Below are 23,464 nucleotides of genomic sequence, written 5' to 3'. Positions count from 1 at the left end.
ATAAGGGCAATAGATCATGTTCAAGCTAGACTGCTTAGCTCTGGAATTTATAAACTACCTCCTAAATCGAGGTGGCTTTCAATTTTAGTTTTTGATTTAAAGATATGAGATTTTGTCAGAGTTGATTTTGTTTCATCTTTAGTTTCACAAGGGGCTCTAGATTTTGAACTCCATCTCTCAAACTGAACCACACTTGCCATTGGGTCCATTACAAAAGTAATGCATTGCTCATCGGTACAGCTGCAGGTCTTCACACCTGTTCAAACCATTGTTTATTTTTACTGTGACATTAAAGAGCTATTGATAAACTGTATTTTGTTCACTATCACATCATGTTTTCATCTTTGGTGCTAATGCCGAATGCATTTAAAATATGAGTAGGCTAATGCTTATCAAGGGATGTGCTGGTGGTGTCACCTTTTGTGACATGATAAATGACAGTACGATTATTCCATAGTTTGCCAGTATATAAAATTAAAAAGTATTATTTCCACATTGTATCTTGAAAATCTGCAGATTTTCTATGCGCATCTTGCAACTCTGAGTCAAATCCATACTGATAATACAGTAATAAATGTATGTATGCTGTTACATACACCGGTCTCTACAATTTTAACGCATATTATACCAGATCTTAGTGATTTAGTGAATCATACTGTATATTCCACTGATTTTATTCGCAGTAAAATAACAATGTTCTACGATTGAATTACTGAATAATCTGTATCTATCACAAAAAACCTAATAATACAGCGATCAATTTATTTGCCTATTGCACTGTAGTGAGTAGAAACAATAGATAACTGAAAACATTATTTAATTATTAGCTCTACGATTTAGATTAAAACTCAATTTAAAAAAGAATCAACATTTAATCGTCAGTAATTTAAGTCTGTATATAACGCATCAAATCTATATAAAAGATGAGATTTCAAATCACAATGCATTTTCAGCATTTAGGCTAAGAAACATTTGTGTAATATATAATATATAGGGTGCTTGCACCACCCTCTGGTCAACATTGGTTATAACAACACTGACAAAGGAGAAGAACGTAAAGGCCTCAGAGACACAAACCAGAGTGAAAAATAGTGACACGCCTAATGTTGTATCATTAATTAAAGAGTTTGATGAATATGTTTATTGTAAACACCAAAGACAACAAAATTGCTCATCATCACTGCATTCACTGACTGAGGCCTGAATAATTATTATAACAATTTGACTTGATGTACTTCTATGTGCTTTAGTGCGCTCTAGTGTTAAAATAAAGAAGTTAATTCAAATTATATTTTGGAATCAGATACATTATAGATTCCTCTCACCTTTCTCAGCGCTGGCTAGGCAGTTGTGTTTTCTCTATGGAGAACCCTGTTCTTTGTGATCTTCTCTCCGAGTTGAAGATCCCCAGGGACGATCAGTCACTTCTAACCCCCCAATGACGAAACGGACAGTTGTTTACTTACACAAGGCAGTCATCTTCCAATCTCATCCCTGAGTAATGGAGGATTATAGAATGTCTGTATTGGTAAAGGGCATGGCATTTTCAGATTAGATCATCCCAAAAAGGTACAGTGCTTACTTGCACAAAGAAGCATCCAATGGGCTATTGTCAGAGTCTGGCCTGATCCTTGATGCACCTCAGAAAGCCCAGCAGCCACAAAGAGTTCAAACACCTTGGACCACATGCAGCATCATAGCCTGTCAGCAACAACAGATGACTGGAGATGTGTCAGTTGAGATCGTTCACTCAAGTCCTGCTTGGCTATTGGACACGTTTCAATATACAAAGTCATAAACGGGGACATCCATGTGCAGGCTGCTACTTTAGATTTATTATAACACTATTTACACATTTCAAGAACACATGCTACAGAACTCCAGATTTACAGCTCTTAACAAACAATACAAACATCTGTAACTCTCCAGAACAACAAAAATAAGTACCTGTTGACTAGGGAAAATGTCAGACCAGGCTATTAACACTGAGAAAACATTTCAATACAAGGCTTCTTTATATATATGCAATTGTGATTGTGCAGCAGATTCTTGTCCTGGTGCTGCTACAAGCTCCCTTTGGTTTGTGCTTCTCTGCAGCAGTAATATAGCACCTATGGAAAAGAGTTTCAAAAGTTCTGAGTTATAACTTTTCTTTTAATCTAGTCATAATATAATCGCAATTTTTAACACCTGATGTTGTCTACTCATCTACGCATATGAGCTGTGTAGGTCTACATGTCATACCCCCATAATGTAATTCAGTGAAAATTGAAGGCTATCAGTCTACATAATGAAGTGTGCATTTATGGTTTTAACGACACTATGTCCTGCATAATGCACGAAATCAGCTATTATCTATGCTGAAATATGTACAGCTAAAAGCTTGTTTTATTATCTTGGCCATATTATAACAGGCAGTCTAAAAAGAATTGGCCATTATCTATGCTTTTGATTTATAATCCAACTTTTAATGCCCACACTAAGCCAATACCATCCATTGAAATGATAATACTGGTATTTCTCCACGGTGGAATTCATGATCAGAAAACAAATTAGAATTGGTATTCTCTGCATTCATTTGATGGGGGTGTGCTGAATTTTCCAACCGATGAGTGTGTTTTCTAGTGGGCTTGTCATTGTGTTAATCTATTGGTGTGATCTTAGAATGGTAAAAAATTGTTTACTACTAAACATTCCATTCAGAGCACGAAAATAATAAACCTAAACACGAACTAAACTAACAAAAGCACAGCTCACGATTCTCTCAAGTGTACACACATTGATTCCATACTCAGATATGTACAATTACATATACACAAAGCCTTCAGTACCATGGTACGTTGACATCTTTAGTACACACAAACTAGAGACCACAGTAACACTATCTACATTCAATGTCTCACACACACTATACATTAAGGCATGAGGTGTCTTCTTGGATGCAGTGCATCAGCAGAAGAGGGTACATTGAGAAATCAACTCAAATGCATTTCAACCACAGCATGTAAATGTCAATTGTCAAGTGGAATGGATTAAACTAATGGAAAGAATTAGGCCCGAATCAAAACGTCAAATGATCTAAGGGTACATTCTATAAAACATTTGATTTATAAAATATTTCAAAGTGAGACAGTGGTTAATTGATGCAACATTTACCAGTCAAAAAAATAGAGGACGTTCAACAATTACAACACGATGAACCATTTTTCAGTCCAACAATTACAACACAATGAATAATTTCACTATTTGACAAAACAGAACATTGACCACAATCAAGCCTACGTACTCTGATGTACAGTACAATACAGGATGATTCAAATGGTTATGAGCTGGGATGGTTTGCCAAGTGACTTATCCTTTCACTAGATACATATGTCAAACCTGCCTTTTTCAATTATAGATAGCAAAAAATCACATATGAACTTTATCTTAAAAATGTAAAGCTATTGGCTTGAGCTCCTACCTATACTTCCATTATCTATACCTTAAATTACAGATTATACGGATCAGCCATGTACATGCAGTCAAATTGCATTAAATGAACATTTAAGCAACATTTTGAGATATAATGTTAGCTTTGTAAGTGGATTCATGGCATTTAAATGACTGGAAAGCTCATTGAGGGTGTCATACGGGATTATAATTTCTAAATGCATGGAGGAGAACAATATCCTACAAAAAGCAATGTCTAGTATCTATAATTATTTTATTGTATTATTTCACAACGAAATGCTTCCCAGTAGCCTACTGTATATTAGCTGGGAGGGTGCTCTAGGTTATATTTTCATTCCCAAGCTGTAGTGCCACTTCTTTTGACTCAAAGCAATTTGCCTGCATACCATACATGTAACCAGAGGTCAGCACAAGCATTTGGAGAAATGTGAAAATTACAAATAACTATTCATAAAACAAACAGAAATCCAGTAGACTATCACACTACATTAAGTTGCCAAAATAGCACAAAACATGGATTTTAAATTTCTTTGATAATAAATTAGCAGCATTCATAAGTATGTGTATGAAACAAATAAAGTTTTGTTATACATACATATTATTTCCAGTCAGTTACCACCATCCTTCTATAGTAATTCAAGGGCACTGTTATGTAATGGAGACAACTTCATGTAAAGTTATTTTTGGGGGAAATATATATACACACACCTGCTGTAAATACTCAATATTCAATGAGCACCATGCTTATAAATCAAAACAATACTGTGGGTTGTCTTCGGTGAAATGACAACAGGGAGATAAACATACACTTCAGATAATGTACACTGAAGAGATATGTGAAGATATCTGAAGTGTACATTAAGGCAGGTGTGTCAAACTCATTGTGCCCTGGGTTGGATTGGACTCCCTGGCGGGCTGTATGTTTGACACCCCTGCTCTAAGAATCAACTCATCTTCCTATCAAACCTGTCTTGTAGCGCTGCTGTTATTCTCATCCTATGATCTCCAATCACATTTAGATTGTTTGCAGCATATGTCAGACACCTGTGTACAGTACTGTAGTGGCCTCGGTGCTCTTCTCATCAGGATGCAGAAAACTTGGTAGTGCAAAGCCATTCCATTGTTGCAACAAATAGCTAGTGGTGAGCTTCGTTTGTGTTTGCTGGCGTTTCCAAAAGTAAATGCTGAACAATACACTGTGACTGAGGTTCTCTTGTGTCTTGTCAAAAGATGTTGAATGTGGCTGTGTAAAAGAAAGCCCTTTTCTGGCAAGTAGCCACACGTCACAAGAGCACATCACACTTGGGTTAAAGCAACAAACAAAAAAACCATGACTGAAACTTAAGTTGATCTCAGATTGGCTAGAAAACCTTTTGGGCCAATGGGCTACATCGGGATTTCAAAATTCAACAGAGGGCTGCACCATTTCTTTAATGACCAATTTGTTTGTCAAAATCTATTTGTGGGCCTGGGAAAGGGCAGTTAAATATTTTCTAAAATGTCCATTATTATTTCTACATGCTTTCTATCTAGTTTTAGACATTCAAGTGTGGCCTGGAGTGTTTTTTTCTCTACCCAAAATATGAATTCCCCCCCTGTGCTATACATATAAATACAGCTGAAATCAGAAGTTTACAAACACCTTAGCCAAATACATTTAAACTCAGTTATTCACAATTCCTGACATTTTATCAGAGTAAAAATTCCCTGTTTTAGATGAGTTAGGATCACCACTTTATTTTAAGAATGTGGAATGTCAGAATAATAGTAGAGAGAATGATTTATTTCAGGTTTTATTTCTTTCATCACATTCCCAGTGGGTCAGAAGTGTACATACACTCAGTTCGTATTTGGTAGCATTGCCTTTAAATTGTTTAACTTTGGTCAAACATTTCGGGAAGCCTTCCACAAGCTTCCCACAATAAGTTGGGTGAATTTTGGCCCATTCCTCCTGACAGAGCTGGTGTAACTGAGTCAGGTTTGTAGGCCTTCTTCCTCACACACACTTTTCAGTTCTGCCCACAAATGTTCTATGGGATTGAGGTCAGGGCTGTGTGATACACCAGCTCTGTCAGGAGGAATCTGACAAAATTCACCCAACTTATTGTGGGAAGCTTGTGGAAGGCTACCCGAAATGTTTGAAGTTCGACCCAAGTTAAACAATTTAAAAACAATGCTACCAAATACTAATTGAGTGTATGTAAACTTCTGACCCACTGGGAATGTGATGAAAGAAATAAAACCTGAAATAAATCATTCTCTCTACTATTATTCTGACATTTCACATTCTTAAAATAAAGTGGTGATCCAAACTGACCTAAGACAGGGAATTTTTACTAGGATTAAATGTCAGGAATTGTGAAAAACTGAGTTTAAATGTATTTGGCTAAAGTGTATGTAAACTTCCGACTTCCAACTGTATATACACATACAAACTCAGCAAAAACATAAAACGCCCCTTTTTCAGGACCCTGTCTTTCAAAGATAATTGGTAAAAATCCAAATACCTTCACAGATCTTCATTGTAAAGGGTTTAAACACTGTTTCCCATGCTTGTTCAATGAACCATAAACAATTAATGAACATGCACCTGTGGAATGGTCGTTAAGACACTAACAGCTTACAGACGGTAGGCAATTAAGGTCACAGTTATGAAAACTTAGGACACCAAAGAAGCCTTTCTACTGACTCTGAAAAACCTCAAAAGAAAGATGCTCAGGGTCTCTGCTCATCTGCGTGAACGTGCCTTAGGCATGCTGCAAGGAGGCATGAGGACTGCAGATGTGACCAGGACAATTAATTGCTATGTCTGTACTGTGAGACGCTTAAGACAGCGCTACAGGGAGACAGGACGGACAGCTGATCGTCCTCGCAGTGGCAGACCACGTGTAACACCTGCACAGGATCGGTACATCAAACCCACCGTCGCTGGACCAGCCAGGACTGTCAAAAAGTGCTCTTCACTGATGAGTCGCGGTTTTGTCTCATCAGGGGTGATAGTCGGATTCGCGTTTATCGTTGAAGGAATGAGCGTTACACCGAGGCCTGTACTCTGGAGCGGGATCGATTTGGAGGTGGATGACCATGACAGGCCTTGGTCTGGGGCGGTGTGTCACAGCATCATCAAACTGAGCTTGTTGTCATTGCAGGCAATCTCAACGCTGTGCGTTACAGGGAAGACATCCTCCTCCCTCATGTGGTACCCTTCCTGCAGGCTCATCCTGACATGACTCTCCAGCATGACAGTGTCACCAGCTATACTGCTCATTCTGTGCATGATTTCCTGCAAGACAGAAATGTCAGTGTTCTGCCATTGCCAGCAAAGAGCCCGGATCTCAATCCCATTGAGCACGTCTGGGACCTGTTGGATTGGAGGGTGAGGGCTAGGGCCATTCCCCCCAGAAATGTCCGGGAACTTGGAGGTGCCTTGGTGGAAGAGTGGGGTAACATCTCACAGCAAGAACTGGCAAATCTGGTGCAGTCCATGAGGAGATGAACTGCAGTACTTAATGCAGCTGGTGGCCACACCAGATACTGACTGTTACTTTTGACCCCCCCTTTGTTCAGGGACACATTATTCAATTTATGTTAGTCACATGTCTGTGGAATTTGTTCAGTTTATGTCTCAGTTGTAGAATCTTATGTTCATACGAATATTTACACATGTTAAGTTTGCTTTAAATAAACGCAGTTGACAGTACGTTTCTTTTTTTTGCTGAGATACATACACATAGTACCAGTCAAAAGTTTGGAAACACCTACACATTCCAGGTTTTTCTTTATTTTTACTATTTTCTACATTGTAGAATAATAGTGAAGACAAACTATGAACACATATGGAATCATGTAGTAAACAAAAAAAGTGCTAAACAAATCAAAATATATCTTATATTTGACATTCAAAGCAGCCACCCTTTGCCTTGATGACAGCTTTGCACACTCTTGGCATTCTTTCAACCAGCTTCCTAAGGTAGTCACCTGGAATGCATTTCAAATAAGAGGTTAGCCTTGTTAAAAGTTAATTTATGGATTTTTTCCCCTTCTTAATGCATTTGAGCCAATCAGTTGTGTTGTGACAAGGTAGGGTTGGTATACAGAAGATGGTCTTTTACCAAATAGGACAAAGTCCATATTATGGCAAGAACAGCTCAAATAAGCAATGAGAAACGACAGTCCATCATTACTTAAAGACATGAAGGTCAGTAAATGCAGAAAATTTCAATAACTTTTAAAGTCCCTATGATGAAACTGGCCCTCATGAGGACCGCTACAGGAAAGGAAGACCCAGAGTTACCTCTGCTGCAGAGGATAAGTTCACAAGAGTTACCAGCCTCAGAAATTGCAGCTCAAATAAATGCTTCAGAGTTCAAGTGACAGACACATCTTAATATCAACTGTTCAGAGGAGACTGAATCAGGCCTTCATGGTTGAATTGCTGCAAAGAAACCACTACTAAAAGACACCAACAAGAAGAAGAGACTTGTTTGGGCCAAAAATAATGAGCAACGGACATTAAATCACAACTGCCGTGTCTTTGTGAGACGCAGAGTAGGTGAATGGATGATATCTGTATGTGTGGTTCCCACCATGAAGGAGGAGGTGTAATGTTGTGGGGGTGCTTTGCTGGTGACACTGTCAGTGATTTATTTAGAATGAGGAACACTTAACCTGCATGGCTACCACAGCATTCTGCAGCGATACACAATCCCATCTGGTATGTGCTTAGTGGGACTATCATCTGTTTTTCAACAGAACAATGACCCAACACACCTCCAGGCTGTGTAAGGGCTATTTAGCCAAGAAGGAGGGTGATGGAATGCTGCATCAGATGACCTAGTCTTCACAATCACCTGACCTCAGCCCAATTGAGATGGTGTCAGATGAGTTGGACCGCAGACTGAAGGAAAAGCAGCCAACAAGTGCTCAGCATATGTGGGAACTCCAGCAAGACTGTTGGAAAAGCATCCCAGGTGAAGCTGGTTGAGAGAATGCCAAGAGTGTGCAAAGCTGTCATCAAAGCAAAGGGTGGCTACTTTGAAGAATGTAAAATATTGTAGCATTGTACGCTGAGTCAGCAAGTTCAGGGAGTGAATACATTTAATTAATAAATGAACAAAACAAGAAACACGAACAGTGCACCGACATGAAACAGGAACAATGATGACTGGGGAAGTAACCAAAGGGAGTGACATATATAGAGCAGGTAATCAAGGAGGTGATGGAGTCCAGGTGAGTGTCATTATGCGCATGACGCTGGTGAAAGGTGTGCGCCATAACCAGCAGCCTGGTGACCTAGAGGCCGGAGAGGGAGCACACGGGACAGTAGCCCCTCTCCAATCCGCAGCTCCAGCCGCAGGACGCCGCCCAAGATGATGATCCAGGGGATCAGGAGCGGATCGGTCACCTCTGCTAAGGCGCGGGAACCTGTCGATCTGGCTGAGGCGCGGGAGCATGACGTCCTAGAGTGCCGGAGAGAGAGCATACGTGACAGTAGCCCCTCCCGGGTGCGTTCAGTTTCAGCCACAGGACGCCAACCAAAGGGACAATCCCAGGGTTTTGGAGTGGCCGGTCGCCTCCGTCGAGGCGCAGAAACCAGACGAACCGGCTGAGGCGTGAGAGCCTGATGAGCCGGCTGAGACCTCCCCGATTGCCTCGGTCTAGGCATGGGAGCCTATCGAGCCCGCTGAGGCATGGGAGCCTGTCGAGCACGCTGAGGTATGGAAACCCTTCAGGCCAGCTGAGGCAGGGGAACCTGACAAACCGGCTGAGGCCTCCTGGACCCGACATCACCTCCAATACCAAAACAAACAAAATAAACACTCCCTGATGCTTCTCTTTGTTGAGTCGTCATTCTGTAACGATGTACGCTGAGAGTTGGGAAGCAAGTTCAGGGTGTGACTACATTTAATTAATAAATTAACAAAACAAGAAACACTAAACGTGCACCGACATGAAACCGGAACAATGACGACTGGGGAACAAACCAAAGGGATTGACATATATAGAGTAGGTAATCAAGGAGGTGATGGAGTCCAGGTGAGTGTCATTATGTGCGTAATGCTGGTGACAGGTATGCGCCATAACGAGCAGCCTGGGGACCTAGAGGCCGGAGAGGGAGCACACGTGACAAATATAAAATATATTTTGATTTGTTTAACACTTTTTTTGGTTACTACATGATTCCATATGTATTATTTCATAGTTTTGATGCCTTCACTATTATTCTACAATGCAGAAAATAGTAAAAATAAAGAAAAACCCAGGAATGAGTAGGTGTCCAAACTTTTGACTTGTACTATACATTTATCAAACCTCATGTGTCATCCATATGACGGAAACCCGTCGTAGTGACAGAGCACTTTAACCCCTGCATCACAAGAACACTGGTCGTGTATACACTCATATCAACGTCAGCTGTGCAAGTTGTATACAAACCTTCAAATATGCAATAACTGTAAAGGAGTCAAACCTCCGCTATTTAAAACATAATTCTGTACAGAAAGTGGTTTCCAATAGGAAGATGGTCTAAGACGATGTCCTACATGACATTAATAGATTAATCGTAATGTAGACGTAATGCATTTTGTTGATATTTCTGGTTTAGGAGTGGTTATAATTGTACTGTACACATCCTGGTTTGGTAGATTGTACAAACACTTAAGGGCAAAGTGTTGTATCACTGAGACTTGATTTCTGTGTTGGTTTGCTGGTCATTGGTCTTTGCTATTTGTCTGTTGCAGCTGATAAGCACTTGGTTGTCAATTCAAGTCAGTCAATGGTTATCATGAGCTTAGGATCACAGTTCTGTAACCTGATGCAAATCCCTCTCATAACTTCCTCAGTTCTCCTCCTGGTGGTGTATGCAGGAATATCAACACCATATTGAGCAGTCACCTGCACCTGCATTTACCTTGCATTGTTCATAAGGTTGAAGTCACTGAGCTTTAAGGTTTTAGCTTCATGGTCTCTGCACTGCAATGTGACAGGATATGCTAACACAAAAAGCAAAAGAGGCTCATTTCGTTCATTATTTGATTTCGCTGACCCTGCAAACCCGGGAGAGTATAGCTTGGCTGCAGATGCAAAAAGAGAAATGAAGGAGGGCGGGAGGGCCTTAATGAGGGGGCCTAGTGTCTGGCCAACAGTGCTGATGCTCCACTTTCCCAAATCATCCCCACAGTGGGCCTTGCCTGTACCCTGAGAGCCAATCAGATGACAGCATTGGAACCAGAAGAGGAAGAGTTGGCAGAGGGAGAAGAGGGAAGGTTCCAGAAGAGCCACTTGCGTTTACACTGCCTCCTCTGGTACAGGAAGTCCTCCTTGTCCCGCTCCTTCCGTGCTCTTTGATAGTGGTCGTCCTCCTTCAGGAACCACACTGGTGGCCAGCGGTGCTTCTCAAAGTAGTCCTGGTTGTCTGCAAGAGGCATGGCTCAACAACGTTAGCAAGATTAAATGCAGACAGATATGCAGACACAAATGATTAAGATAATGATAACTTCTCAAAAAATCCTGCATTGATGTCAATGGGAGATTTAAATGAAAGTTGTAGTTTCATGCACATATCTTTAGCTAGTATTTGCTTTACTTGTAGATTTGGCCTTCATGTCTCGAGGAAACTTGCGACACACACTATTATAGTTGGTGCAGATGTGGTGAAGGCACCAGCCACTTAGCTGTTGGGCACAGTGGAACTGCCAGAGAGACAAGACATTATAGAAGACCTTACTCCGCACATGATAAGTTTACATTTAAAAGTGCAACACTTGTTAAACAAATTAGCATTAGAAAATCTTGTGAGAATGGAGAAAAACAGTATTAAGTATATATACACACCTATAGAATTGCAATATGAACATGGGCTCCATCTTACCTGAGCCATCTCCAGGTACACCAGCACATCTCCATCAATATCAGCCCCCATCATAGCAGCCTCCATCAATACTGTCACTGTGTAGAGTTCTGTAACAGAGGCATAACACACAGGAGATCACCTAGATCAACAGAATTATATTGCCAAATCTATCTCACAACAGACTTATGCCAAGTAACATAAATATTAGGAACAGACAGCTCTCTGAACACACATACTAGCCTAATAGACACTATTTGAAGAGAAGAGAGAGTAAGTGCATGTTATACTCTGTGTGTCTACAATGTGAGTGCAGGTCTTGCCAACAGATGTGGCTTTGATTAAGAGGGTGTGCGCAAAAACAACTAGAGACCTGTAAGTGCAACCAGGTGTGGGAGGCAAAGACGGTTGGCGAGAACAATGAGCTCCATGGCATCCAGGTCAGTGCGGGAACAGAAGCGCCCAGTGTAGAGGTACTCCAGCACAGCCCTCATACAGCTGCGAGTTGTGTTGGGAAACAGCACCTGAGACAACAGGCACAGATCATCAGGTTTTCCTTCCCTAGTCACTAGTGAATTTTATTGTGATGTGTGTTTATCTGGTTATTTAGGGGACTTGCAGTAGGTCTTGTTATTGTGCACATGATCAAGACCAAGGTTTAAGAAAAGAAAACAGTGGAACACACCGTAGCTCCAGTGACAGGGTGAAAAGGATTGCCTTACCTCTTTGGTGCAGCTCTCCACAAAGGGCCCCCCAAACATAGCTGCCATCCAGTCACAGCTGGAGATGAGCAGGGGCTTATGGGCCATGATCGTTCCATCATCCAGCTTGAACGCTACATCTGGAACACAAAGAGAAATCATACTGCCATTACCTTCTTCTTCCTCTATTATTTATTAAGTCCTGTCAAAGGTTGATCCTGTTTTTGAACAGCAGAGCGGAAACACTTAGCACAGAGTGTACAAAAGCTCTCAGAATTACATGATGTGCTCTCACCAGAGAAGGTGCCTTTGGCCAGGCAGTCTTTGATTCTGTTGGTTCGTCGTACATGGAAGGCTTTGGTGATTTCCTGGTTCATGAAGGCCTCGTTGTTAAGAATATTGGCCACCATCATGCGCAGGTCAAAGACCTCCAGCAGCTCAGCAATGTGTGCAATGTGCATCAGCTCCTTCTCGTGCTCATCCAGCTGGCCTGTGTACAGGTATCGCAGCACAGCGCGGAAGGGCCCCAGCTGCATGGACTGGTCCATGTACACCACAGTCATAGGCCTGGGGTTGTAGGTCACTGGGTCATCCACCAGCTCCTCCTGGATGCTGACAAAAGCTCTGCTCAAGGTAGACAGCAGTTTGCCCCTCCGGCCTCCCTCAGAGTCTCTCAGGGTTCCATCACTGGTGCAGGCCCGCAGGTTGGCCCTGTCGCCCTCGTCAGTGCTCTCACACACATCGAAGCTTGCAGCACGCATCAGCATCTCGCGGCCAGACAGAGCGGTGGCGCGCGTGGGCCGCTCAGACTCCTCAGGTCGGGCGTCCAGGATGAAGAGGTCATAGAACTTGGAGGAGGACGTGGCCAAGTAGATCTTGTGAGCGAAGATTCTCTGCTTCTCCTGTAGGACCAGGATGACATCGGAACACAGGGGGTCCTCTAGAAGACGGCCAGGATGCTCCTCAGTGGTGGTGGGGGGAGGTGGTACAGTGATGATGGGAGGGGGGGGTTTGGGAGGCAGGAAAGGGGCCTGGAGGAGGGGCCGCTGCACATTGCGCAGGTGAGACTTCCAGAACTGCAGGTGGCGCCGTGAGATTAGAGCGGCTCGGATGGCGTTATCAAATACGTCCTTTACTCCAAACTGAGCCACAACACTGGTCTCGTAGTATGGCACTCCCAGCTCTTTGGCCACCTCATGGCCCTTCTCTGGAGGCAAAATCTCATTGGATTTAATCGGTCTGAAAGATGATGACCATAAAAAGGCCAAAAATTAACAAGATTCAGAGCAGCATCAACCTGAGGGTAAATAACAGTGTATATCGTTTACAAATCTTAGTAAAATGTGGAACCTACATTTCTAATGGTGACACAATCAATACATAAATCACAAGCTATCAAATTTCAATTGAGATGCTGGAGTTGAAAAGCACTGTTTGAGATTGAAAGCACTGGACTTAGTAGTTGTATGTAGGGCACCTTGCTAGTGGCCGTCGTGCCCTGTTGACTGCCTCCAGGTCAGCATAGCGCAGGTCCAGCTGGCAGCCCACCAAGATGACTGGAGCCCGGGGGCAGAAGTGCTTGATCTCAGGGTACCACATGGTCTTCACATGGTACAGGGAGTTGGGGTTGGCGATGGAGAAACACAGGACCACCACATCCGACCTGCAGTGACGAGTGAGGTTACGGGAGGGACAGAGAGGAAATGTCCACTAGGTTTACACTGCACCAGTTCCATGATTCGTATGAGTGAACAACGAGGTCAGCTGATCTCACCTTCCATATGCAAAGCGTCGGTCCTTGTGATGGTCCCCGAACGTGTCCCAGAGTCGCAACGACACGCTGACCTCATCCACCACATCCCTAGATCGCTCCAGAACCTGACCGGAGAGACACACCCATGACATCCATGTACATTACCAACAGCAGGGCGTGAAACTAACACCTGATCACCAGTCTAATGCGCTAAGTCCAAGGTAAATATTGTGTGTTGCAGGTTAATCAAAGTGCAACAAGGTTTTACACAACTGTAGCACTTAAAATAGAGGATTTCAGTATTATTTTCCTTCACTGTCAAGTTGGCTGGTGGATCAAACACTTAATTTCAGACTCTATGCAGCTTCACCTTTCTTCAGCAAGTTCATTATCTAAAACATAGACATGTTATAAAAAACAGACAAATAGATAAAGATTTTCATTAAATAACAATCAAAAAAGGTTACTCCACTACTCACTTCCTGGCAAACTCTGTACTGGTCTATGGCCCAGACAGTGGGTACATGCGTAGCAAGCAATTGGTACTGAGTCAGTGTTGCATTACAGGCCCGGGCACAGATAAGGCGGGTCTTCCCAACAGCGTTGTCCCCTACCACCACACACTTGATAGTCTCAACGTTTGGCCTCTCATAGTCCATGTCAGAATCCATCAACTGGGGCCTGTCAGGGCAGAGAAAAGGAGAGTTTGATAAAATGCCAAAGGATGAAGTTCAAGTTGGTTTATTAGTTATATACACATGATACATGTGTAGTACATAGTGCATTGAAATGCTTACTTACAGGTTAACCTCTCGACAACGCAAAAACAATCAATCAACTGGAGATCAAATATCAGATGTACTGAAGAGCTTGTTCAAAACACTACACTTCATCACGACCCCTCTGACCCCATCAATGAATTCTTCCTTCTGATCACTACAGCATGAGGGATCAATATTTCAGTAAGCCCTGACTCTGCTTCATCTGCATTGCTCACACTGTATACAGTGCTATCAATGGTCGGTCAAGTGACTGCATTCAAAATATGGCTGCCTGACTGAGTGCCTGTGCCAATTCAGAAGGTCCCTGACGTTCCTTACTCTTCTATTTTAACAGACGTCCTGGGGATTTCAGAGTTCTGGAAGTCAAGTAGGATGTGTTCCTGAAATTAAGCACAGACTCTGCTAACCCAATTTGTCCATTTTGGTTATACTCAGGCAGGATCTGAGTCTTGTCATTTTATACAGATTAAAACACCAAGTTTTACTGACAGGAGAGGACATTACATTTACCTGGACAAGGTGTAATAGCATCAAAATCTCTCTCCAACATAAGCCACTTTCAACATAACAAAAGTGTATATGATTCACATTGTTACCCCATGAGATACATCTTTGATCAAATTAAACAGACCACAGTGCCATTATGCAAGGATCCAGCTGAAATCACAGTCCTGTATAAAACACTTGGAACCAAAGCATGTCATTCAGTAAATTCAGCCATGGTCTTACCAATAGGCCTGGCAATGCAGAATAACAGTGTTTTTTAAACAAAAATACTCACACCAACATCTGTCTTCTGATTCATTTACACCATCAGTAATATATAAGCATTCCTCCCTTGCAGTGTCTAAGAGCTTCTTAGCAAGCCTAGAAAACTGTAGGATCCAATAAATTGGTGGTGTAGACAGACAGACATCCTCCATCTACAAATAAGGCTGCACTGACTAAATAAAATTGAGAGAATTGGTAAACATAGGCAGGCTACTTTTCCTCACCTCACGTCTCGAAAATGGTGGTTGCTGATCTCGTTATTCAGTTTCCAAGGGAACCAGATTTGCTTCTGTCATATACCCTGCTACCACCCATGCAATGGGCAATATATTGACAGAACATAGACCTATCGTAATCCCGTTGTACTCTAACAGGGGTATGGCAACTGAATAAACTTTACCAGGGGTCCCCAATTACATTCAGCCGTGGGACGATTTTTCCTTGAGCGGATGTTCGGGGGCCGGAACATCGTTATAATTTGTAGGCTACACCGCAAATAGACTGCAAGAATCCCAAATAGATAGCCTATAGTATTTGACAAAAACAGAACACTTTCTAACTTTGATTTACATTGGGATACGATCACATATGCCTATCTATTAATGTGTGGGAATAATTGTTTAATATATATATTTAGTAGGCTATACATTACTTTTTATGGTCAGAAAAACGAATTTGGTCCGCAGGCTACCGATTGGGAAACCCTAGTAGCCTGACAGCCATGCGCAAAAATGTAAACAATGTGTCCAGACTCAGCCAGACTGCACCATGAGGCAACAAAATAGCATAGCATACCAAGCCAGCCACTATACCGTGGGAAATTAGAATCTCACACGTGAATGAAAGCCAATTATTAAAACATACCAGTTGTCCTTCCTATCTGCCTCTTGATACTCATTTATAAAAAGGCACACCCAGTCAACCTCCGGAACGATGAGTTGCAACAATGTAACTGTTTTTCACAATGAGCACGCGAAACTGATGACATTTGAGTTTCGACGAAATTCGAGTGTATCCTGCTGTGTAGGTATTTTTGGTCTCTGTGGGTTGAGTTCCAATATAGGGCTATTATTGGATCGTCGTGCACGCCAATTCATATGAAATAGCTCCAATATTAAGTTACAGAACGGGAGAAGGCGGGGATCTTGGACGTCGGCGAACACTAAAGTCAGGGGTGGATTACCAGTTTACCGGATCACGCTACTGTTTTGGCAGAATAGATTCCTTAGTCCAATGACATTCTCTCTCGTTTGGCATGTTGGCCACGGTCTGAAGCAGACGGCGTTTAGCGAATACCGATAATCGCGTCATCAATCAGCAAGACCTGACCAAGGCACTTTAGTTGCAGTTCAGACCTCTCGTTGTCTAATGCCGGGGCCACCAAATGTCCGTCAGGCTGTGGCATAAAATATGCAAGTATAGCACTAGCCTATCTTGTCTGCAAGGAAGAATGCCGTAGTTATTTAGTTATACTATGGATTTAGTTTAGATTCTAATGAGCCTATGACCATTTAGTTAAGCAGCTTTAGATGAAAACTAGACTGTCATAACTAGTAGCCTAAGTTTGATAGATCATAGCCCAAAATCCACATTATTTCAGAGGATTTCGTTAATTGGATAACATAGCCATAGCCATCTTTACAATAGGATATAGCCGCTCCAAGAACTCATCATACGTTCAATTTAAGAAGGATTTAGCTACTAACATTCACCCAGGTTGCTACGAAAGCGTTTTCCACCAAGCCGAGTCACTGGTCATTCGGATCCACTGCATTACGTTATGTAACACCCAGTGATTCCTTATTGTGCCATTTTGTGTTATTGAGGTGCATGCCAAAGTATTCGATAATTACAGCCTATAATTATAGGCCACTAACCCATTGGCCTATCCTTACCGCAACATAAGGAAGTGGTGCATCGGATTGACCGATGTTTGAGACGGAGAAGAAGAGGGCTCCATGGAATGCGGCTTGCACCTGACCGTAGCCTGGTTTGAACTTCATCTTCGCAGCAATGTTAAATGTAGTGGATTAAATATAGGCGACCAGCCGCTCAAGACACCAGAAAAATCCACTTGGTAAAAATAATAAACGTATCATCACTGTGTGTCCGACGACACTGGTGGGCTTTGAGTCTGTCTGTACCGTCAACAGCAGCTCCAGTCTCCGCCACGCAACGTCAAATAACTACCTCCAGTCACCTACGTAGCTTTTTATAGAGGCACAGCACAAACAAAAAACCCATTCATTACAAAACTGTGGTCCACCCCAAATCTCCAGAAAATCCCATTCCAAATGTAGGCTAGCCGATTTAGCTGCTGTAACTTTTGGTTCACATTCTATTGTAAAGACAGACTCAGCTAGGCTACTGTAGGCCTATGTGACATATAATGATTAAGGTTATGCCCAAACTTCAAAGATCATGTCTAAAACAAGCAAACTAGTATAACTACCTCATAAAACTGTAGACTATTTCAAACATAATGTGATAACTGGATTTACCAGTTACAAGTTGCTATGACTGTCATGGTGTGGCACTGTGAGTCAATATGGTTCTGGTCCTGGAATTTGAATTCGATTTTATGATCACTCGCTGCAACCTGGACTCAGGGATCGACCAAACACAGAGCTCACTGTATGGAATTACTTTTGTGCCTTTATTATTAAGCAAACATTTTGAAATTGAGAACAACATTCTTAGTATTGCAAACAAAAATAATGATATTGAAAGCAAAACAAATAATAATAATTTTGAAACGAAAAAACAAAAGTATTGTACCGAGTTAAAATTTGTTTTATATTCGGTTTTCTCTGGTCAATAGCTATTGAACCAAGCGTGCCATGACTATGAAGATGGTATATTCTGTATCAGATAGAGAAAAATCGGTCTAAGGCACTGCATCTCGTGCAAGAAGCGTCACTGCAGTCCCATGGGGCGGCGCACAATTGGCCCAGCATCGTCAGGGTTTGGCCGGGGTAGACCCTCATTGTAAATAAGAATTTGTTCTTAACTGACTTGCCTAGTTAAACAAAGGATTTAATAAACATTTGATTTTTGATTTAAATAATACGATTTCGGATTTCAATCTTAGACAAATCGTGCCGGGAAGATGAAAATTATATATATATTCAGAATCAGGGGAGGATGGACAAAAACGTTATATTATTATTATTGCAATATCCTACAATTTTAAGCGGTATTAATACTAGTCATGGCACGCTTTGTGTAAGAGCTATTGAAAATTGAAAGGGAAAAAAAGAAAGGATTTTTGTCCATCCTCCCCGATTCAAAATATATCATATTCATGGCACGTTTGTGTAAGAGCTATTGAAGAATGAAATTAAACATTTTTCAACTGTGGATTTTTCTCCATCCACCCCTAATTCAGAACATACCATCTTCATAGTTATGGCATTGTCACGTTCGCTGGAATAATTATCGGACCAAACTGCAGCGCGATATGGTTTCCACATAATATTTATTAGAAAACGCACAAAACAGCAAAGACAGAACGAAACAAACAACAAACCGTGACTACAGAGGTGCTACGTGCACAAACTCAAAACAATATCCCATAAAATACAGGTGGAAAAAATTATACTTAAATATGATCCCCAATTAGAGACAACGATAGCCAGCTGCCTCTAATGGGGAATCATACCAAACACCAACATAGAAAAGCTAAACTAGAACCCCACATAGAAAATAATAACTAGAAAACCCCCCAGTCACGCCCTGGCCTACTATGCCATAGAAAAACAAAGGCTCTCTATGGTCAGGGCGTGACAGTACCCCCCCAAAGGTGCGGACTCCGGCCACAAACCCTGAAACAAATGGGGAGGGTAGGGGGGGTGATTAGTGTCGGTGGCGGCTCTGGTGCAGGTCGTAGCCCCCACTCAGCTCGCGGATCCGCCAGCATCGGTGGCGGCTCTGGTGCAGGATGAAGAACCCGCTCAGCTCGCGGATCCACGATCTTTGGTTGCGGCTCTGGTGCGGGCCAAAGAACCCGCTCATCCCGTGGATCCAGCCATGGACCCGGGCTGAACACTGTGCCTGGACTGGACCTCGGGATCAAGGAAGGCTCCTGCCATGGAGCGGGACTGGACACCAGATCTGGACTGGACATCAGTGCAGAGGAAGATTCCTGCCATGGAGCAGGACTGGACGCCGTATCTGGACTGAGCACCGGCGCAGGAGAAGGCCCCGTCCATGGAGCTGGACCGGACGCCGTGCCTGGACTGGGCATCGGCGCAGGGGAAGGCTCCCGCCATCGAGCGGGACTGAACACTATGCCTGGACTGGGCACCAACGCAGAAGAAGACTCTGGCCCTGGAGCTGGACTGGACGCCGTGCTTAGACTGGGCATCGGCGCAGGGGAAGGCTACGGCCATGGAGCTGGAGGTTCCGGGCTGTGGACCGTCTCAGGAGGTTCCGGGCTGTGGACCGTCTCAGGAGGTTCCGGGCTGTGGACCGTCTCAGGAGGTTCCGGGCTGTGGACCGTCTCAGGAGGTTCCGGCTGTGGACCGTCTCAGGAGGTTCCGGACTGTGGACCGTCTCTGGAGGTTCCGGACTGTGGACCGTCTCTGGAGGTTCCGGACTGTGGACCGTCTCTGGAGGTTCCGGACTGTGGAACCGTCGTTGGAGGTTCCGGACTGTGGAACCGTCGTCGTAAGCTCCGGACTGGGGAACCGTCGCCGGAAGCTCCGGACTGGGGAACCGTCGCCGGAAGCTCCGGACTGGGGAACCGTCGCCGGAAGCTCCGGACTGGGAACCGTCGCCGGAAGCTCTAGACTGGGAACCGTCGCCGGAAGCTCTGGACTGGGAACCATCGCCAGAAGCTCTGGACTGGGAAGGCGTACTGGAGGCCTGATGCGTGGGGCCGGTACAGGTGGCACCGGACTGGTGACACGCACTTCAGGGCGAGTGCGGGGAGCAGGCACAGGACGTACCTGACTGGGAAGGCGCACTTCAGGGAGAGTGCGAGGAGNCTGACTGGGAAGGCGCACTTCAGGGAGAGTGCGAGGAGCAGGCACAGGACGTACCTGACTGGGAAGGCGCACTTGAGGGAGAGTGTCGAGGAGCAGGAGGCACAGGACGTACCGGACTGGGAAGGCGCACTTGAGGGAGAGTGCGAGGAGCAGGCACAGGACGTACCGGACTGGGAAGGCGCACTTCAGGGAGAGTGCGAGGAGGAGACACATGACGTACGGGACTGGAGAGGTGCACTTGAGGCCAGAAGCGTGGAACCGGCACAGGTTGCACCAGACTGCTAACCGGATCCTCTGGTAGGTTGGTCGTTTTTCAACTCATTCCCTATTGAAGATACAGTGGGATATGGGTCATGTTGCACTTCCTAGGGCTTCCACTAGATGTCAACAGTCTGTGAAGTGGGGCCGAATGAGAGGGGAATGAGTCAGAGGTCTGGCAGAATGCTTTGAGCTCGTGTCGCTTGTTCACGTGAGAGCGAGCTCTGTTCCATAGCTTTTCTACAGACAAAGGAATTCTCCGGTTTGAACATTATTGAAGATTTATGTTAAAAACATCCTAAAGATTGATTCTATACTTCGTTTGACATGTTTCTACYGACTGTAATATYACTTTTCGTCTGAACTTTTGKCTGGACCTGCCCGCGCGTCYTGAGTTTAGATTGTGTACTGAACYRGCYAACAACAAGGAGGAATTTGGACAMAAATMATGGWCTTTATGGAACAAATCAAACATTTATTGTGGAACTGGGATTCCTGGGAGTGCATTCTGACGAAGATCATCAAAGGTAAGTGAATATTTATAATGCTATTTCTGACTTATGTTGACTCCAACATGTCTGATATCTTCTTGGGTTGTGTTGGTCTCTGAGTGCCGTACTCAGATTATTGCATGGTTTGCTTTTTCCGTAAAGTTTTTTTGCGGTTGCATTAAGGAGAAGTATATCTTTAAATCTGTGAATAACACTTGTATCTTTTATTAATGTTTATTATGAGTATTTCTGTGATTTGATGTGGCTCTGTGTAAATTCACGGGATGTTTTGGAGGCAAAGCCAAATGTAAACTGAGGTTTTTGGATGTAAATATGAACTTGATCGAACAAAACATACATGCATTGTGTAACATGTTGTCCCGGGAGTGTCATCTGATGAAGAATATCAAAGTGAGAATTCTGTGACTGGTCAATGTTCAACTCATTGCCTATTAAATTCCCTGTAAGATATGGATCTGTTTGCACTTCCTACGCCTTCCACTAGATGTCAATAGTCTGTAGAATAGTCTGTGGAATGAAGCCTCTAATGTGATGTTGGGCCGGATGGGAGGTGTTTCAGTTATTGGTCTGGCAGAATGCCAGTTCCTGGTCATGCGCGTTCCAAACTATATCGTCTTGCTTTCCATAACTTCTAGAGACACAAAGGAATTCTCCGGTTGGAACGTTATTGGATAGTTATAATAACAACATCCTGAAGATTGATTCTCTACCAGTTTATTCGACCTGTTATATAAGTTTTCGTCCAAGTTCGCCTGCATCTGCGCGAGCGTTTGGACATGTGCACTAAACATGCTAGCAAAAGTAGCTACTTAGACATAAGTAATGGACAAAACAACGATTTATTGTGGAACTAGGATTCCTGGGAGTGCATTCTGATGAAGATTATCAAAGATAAGGCAATATTTATGATGTAATTTCGTATTTCTGTTGACTCCAACATGGCGGAGAAATGTTGTTATTTTTGAGCGCCGTCTCAGATTATTGCATGGTGTGCTTTTTACGTAAAGTTTTTTTGAAATCTGACACAGCGGTTGCATTAACTTCTTCTTAATAGGGGGGCGCTGTTTTCACTTTGGAAAAAATCATGCCCAAATTAAACGGCCTCGTACTCTGTTCTAGATCATACAATATGCATATTATTATTACTATTGGATAGAAAACACTCTGAAGTTTCTAAAACTGTTTGAATTATATCTGTGAGTAAAACAGAACTCATTTGGCAGCAAACTTCCATATAGGAAGTGAAAATTCCGAAAATGAGGCTCTGTGTCAGGGCCTGCCTATTCAACTGGCTTATATTTATGGATCTGTATGCACTTCATATGCCTTCCACTAGATGTCAACAGGCAGTAGAAGGTTGAATGGGGTGTCTAGCTTGATGTGAGGCCGAATAAGAGCTTTTGGAGTGACAGGTCCGCTCTTTTGTCTGTCAGTTTTCAACGGCGCACAGAGGAACTCCACATTGTCTTCTGAAATGCGTTACGTATACACGGCGAAATGCTCCGGCTCTGATTTTATTGGATATATATGAGAAAAACATCATAAAGTAGGATTTTCAACCGAGTTTGACCAGTTTATTCGACGTTTATTGGGAATTTTGGAATTTTTCGTTCCAGGCGCCAAGAGTTGATGGGCATGTTCGCGCCACAATGCTAGCCAAAGTTGCTAATTCGACAGAAGAAATGGACATTCTAAAACCAAACAACGATTTATTCTGGAACTAGGACTCCTTGCACAACATTCTGATGGAAGATCAACAAAGGTAAGAGAATATTTATGATGTTATTTTGTATTTTTGTGGTAAATGTTGGCTCCAACAAGGCAGAGAATATGTGAGCGCTGTCTCACAATACTGCATGCTGTATGTTGTACTAAAGTTATTTTTAAAAATCGAACACAGCGGTTGCATTAAGAACCAGTGTATCTTTCATTTGCTGTACAACATGTATTTTTTAGTAAAGTTTATGAGTTCTTTGGTTAGATTAGGTGACTGTCCAAAATATCTCCGGACATTTTGGCGTATTGTGGCTACGTATTCACAATGTAAAACCAGGATTTGTACCTCTAAATATGCACATTTTCGAATAAAACATAAATGTATTGTATAACATGATGTTATAAGACTGTCATCTGATGAAGTTGTCCAAAGGTTAGTGATTAATTTTATCTCTATTTCTGGGTTTTGTGAAAGCTATTTTGGCGGTGAATAAATGGTGTTGTGTGTTTGGCTATTGTGGTGAGCTAATAGAAATATATATTGTGTTTTCACTGTAAAACACTTAAAAAATAAAAATTGGCTGGATTCACAAGATGTTTATCTTTCATTTGCTGTACACCATGTATTTTTCATAAATGTTTTATGATGAGTATTTATGTATTTCACGTTGCTCTCTGTAA

General features: G+C 42.7%; 1 protein-coding gene across 3 annotated transcripts; it reads right to left on the bottom strand.

Moving 5' to 3' along the window:
• Positions 1-1,813: 1,813 nt before the first annotated feature.
• On the bottom strand, positions 1,814-17,477 carry LOC111957690 (rho-related BTB domain-containing protein 2-like). 3 transcript variants are annotated; one of them, XM_023978626.2, is made up of 10 exons: positions 17,205-17,477; positions 14,236-14,437; positions 13,778-13,881; positions 13,481-13,666; positions 12,299-13,242; positions 12,025-12,143; positions 11,676-11,826; positions 11,324-11,412; positions 11,039-11,144; positions 1,814-10,867 (listed from the first exon to the last, which is right to left on the bottom strand). In XM_023978626.2, exons 1-10 carry the CDS (start codon positions 17,267-17,269, stop codon positions 10,662-10,664), a joined length of 2,172 nt encoding a protein of 723 aa, XP_023834394.1. In that variant the 5' UTR covers positions 17,270-17,477; the 3' UTR covers positions 1,814-10,661. The 3 variants fall into 3 exon arrangements, with proteins under 3 accessions (XP_023834394.1, XP_023834395.1, XP_023834397.1); XM_023978627.2 differs by lacking the exon at positions 17,205-17,477 and adding an exon at positions 16,174-16,451; XM_023978629.2 differs by lacking the exon at positions 17,205-17,477 and adding an exon at positions 15,534-16,141.
• Between the last annotated feature and the right edge of the window lie 5,987 nt (positions 17,478-23,464).

Source organism: Salvelinus sp. IW2-2015, linkage group LG33 (genome assembly GCF_002910315.2).
Source record: "Salvelinus sp. IW2-2015 linkage group LG33, ASM291031v2, whole genome shotgun sequence".
NCBI classification, from domain to species: domain Eukaryota; kingdom Metazoa; phylum Chordata; class Actinopteri; order Salmoniformes; family Salmonidae; genus Salvelinus; species Salvelinus sp. IW2-2015.
Note: the sequence above shows the minus strand (reverse complement) of the source record. Positions and strands in the feature narration are given on the sequence as shown.

What these genes read in the sequence shown, in the direction of transcription:
- LOC111957690 (XM_023978626.2), bottom strand. Translation starts at nt 17,269, where the DNA reads ATGGAGCCCTCTTCTTCTCCGTCTCAAACATCGGTCAATCCGATGCAC. An exon ending in AGTACAGAGTTTGCCAGGAA is followed by an intron (nt 13,882 to 14,235) that starts GTGAGTAGTGGA and finishes CTCTCCGGTCAG; the next exon opens with GTTCTGGAGCGATCTAGGGA. An exon ending in GGCCAAAGGCACCTTCTCTG is followed by an intron (nt 12,144 to 12,298) that starts GTGAGAGCACAT and finishes TTTGTGTTCCAG; the next exon opens with ATGTAGCGTTCAAGCTGGAT.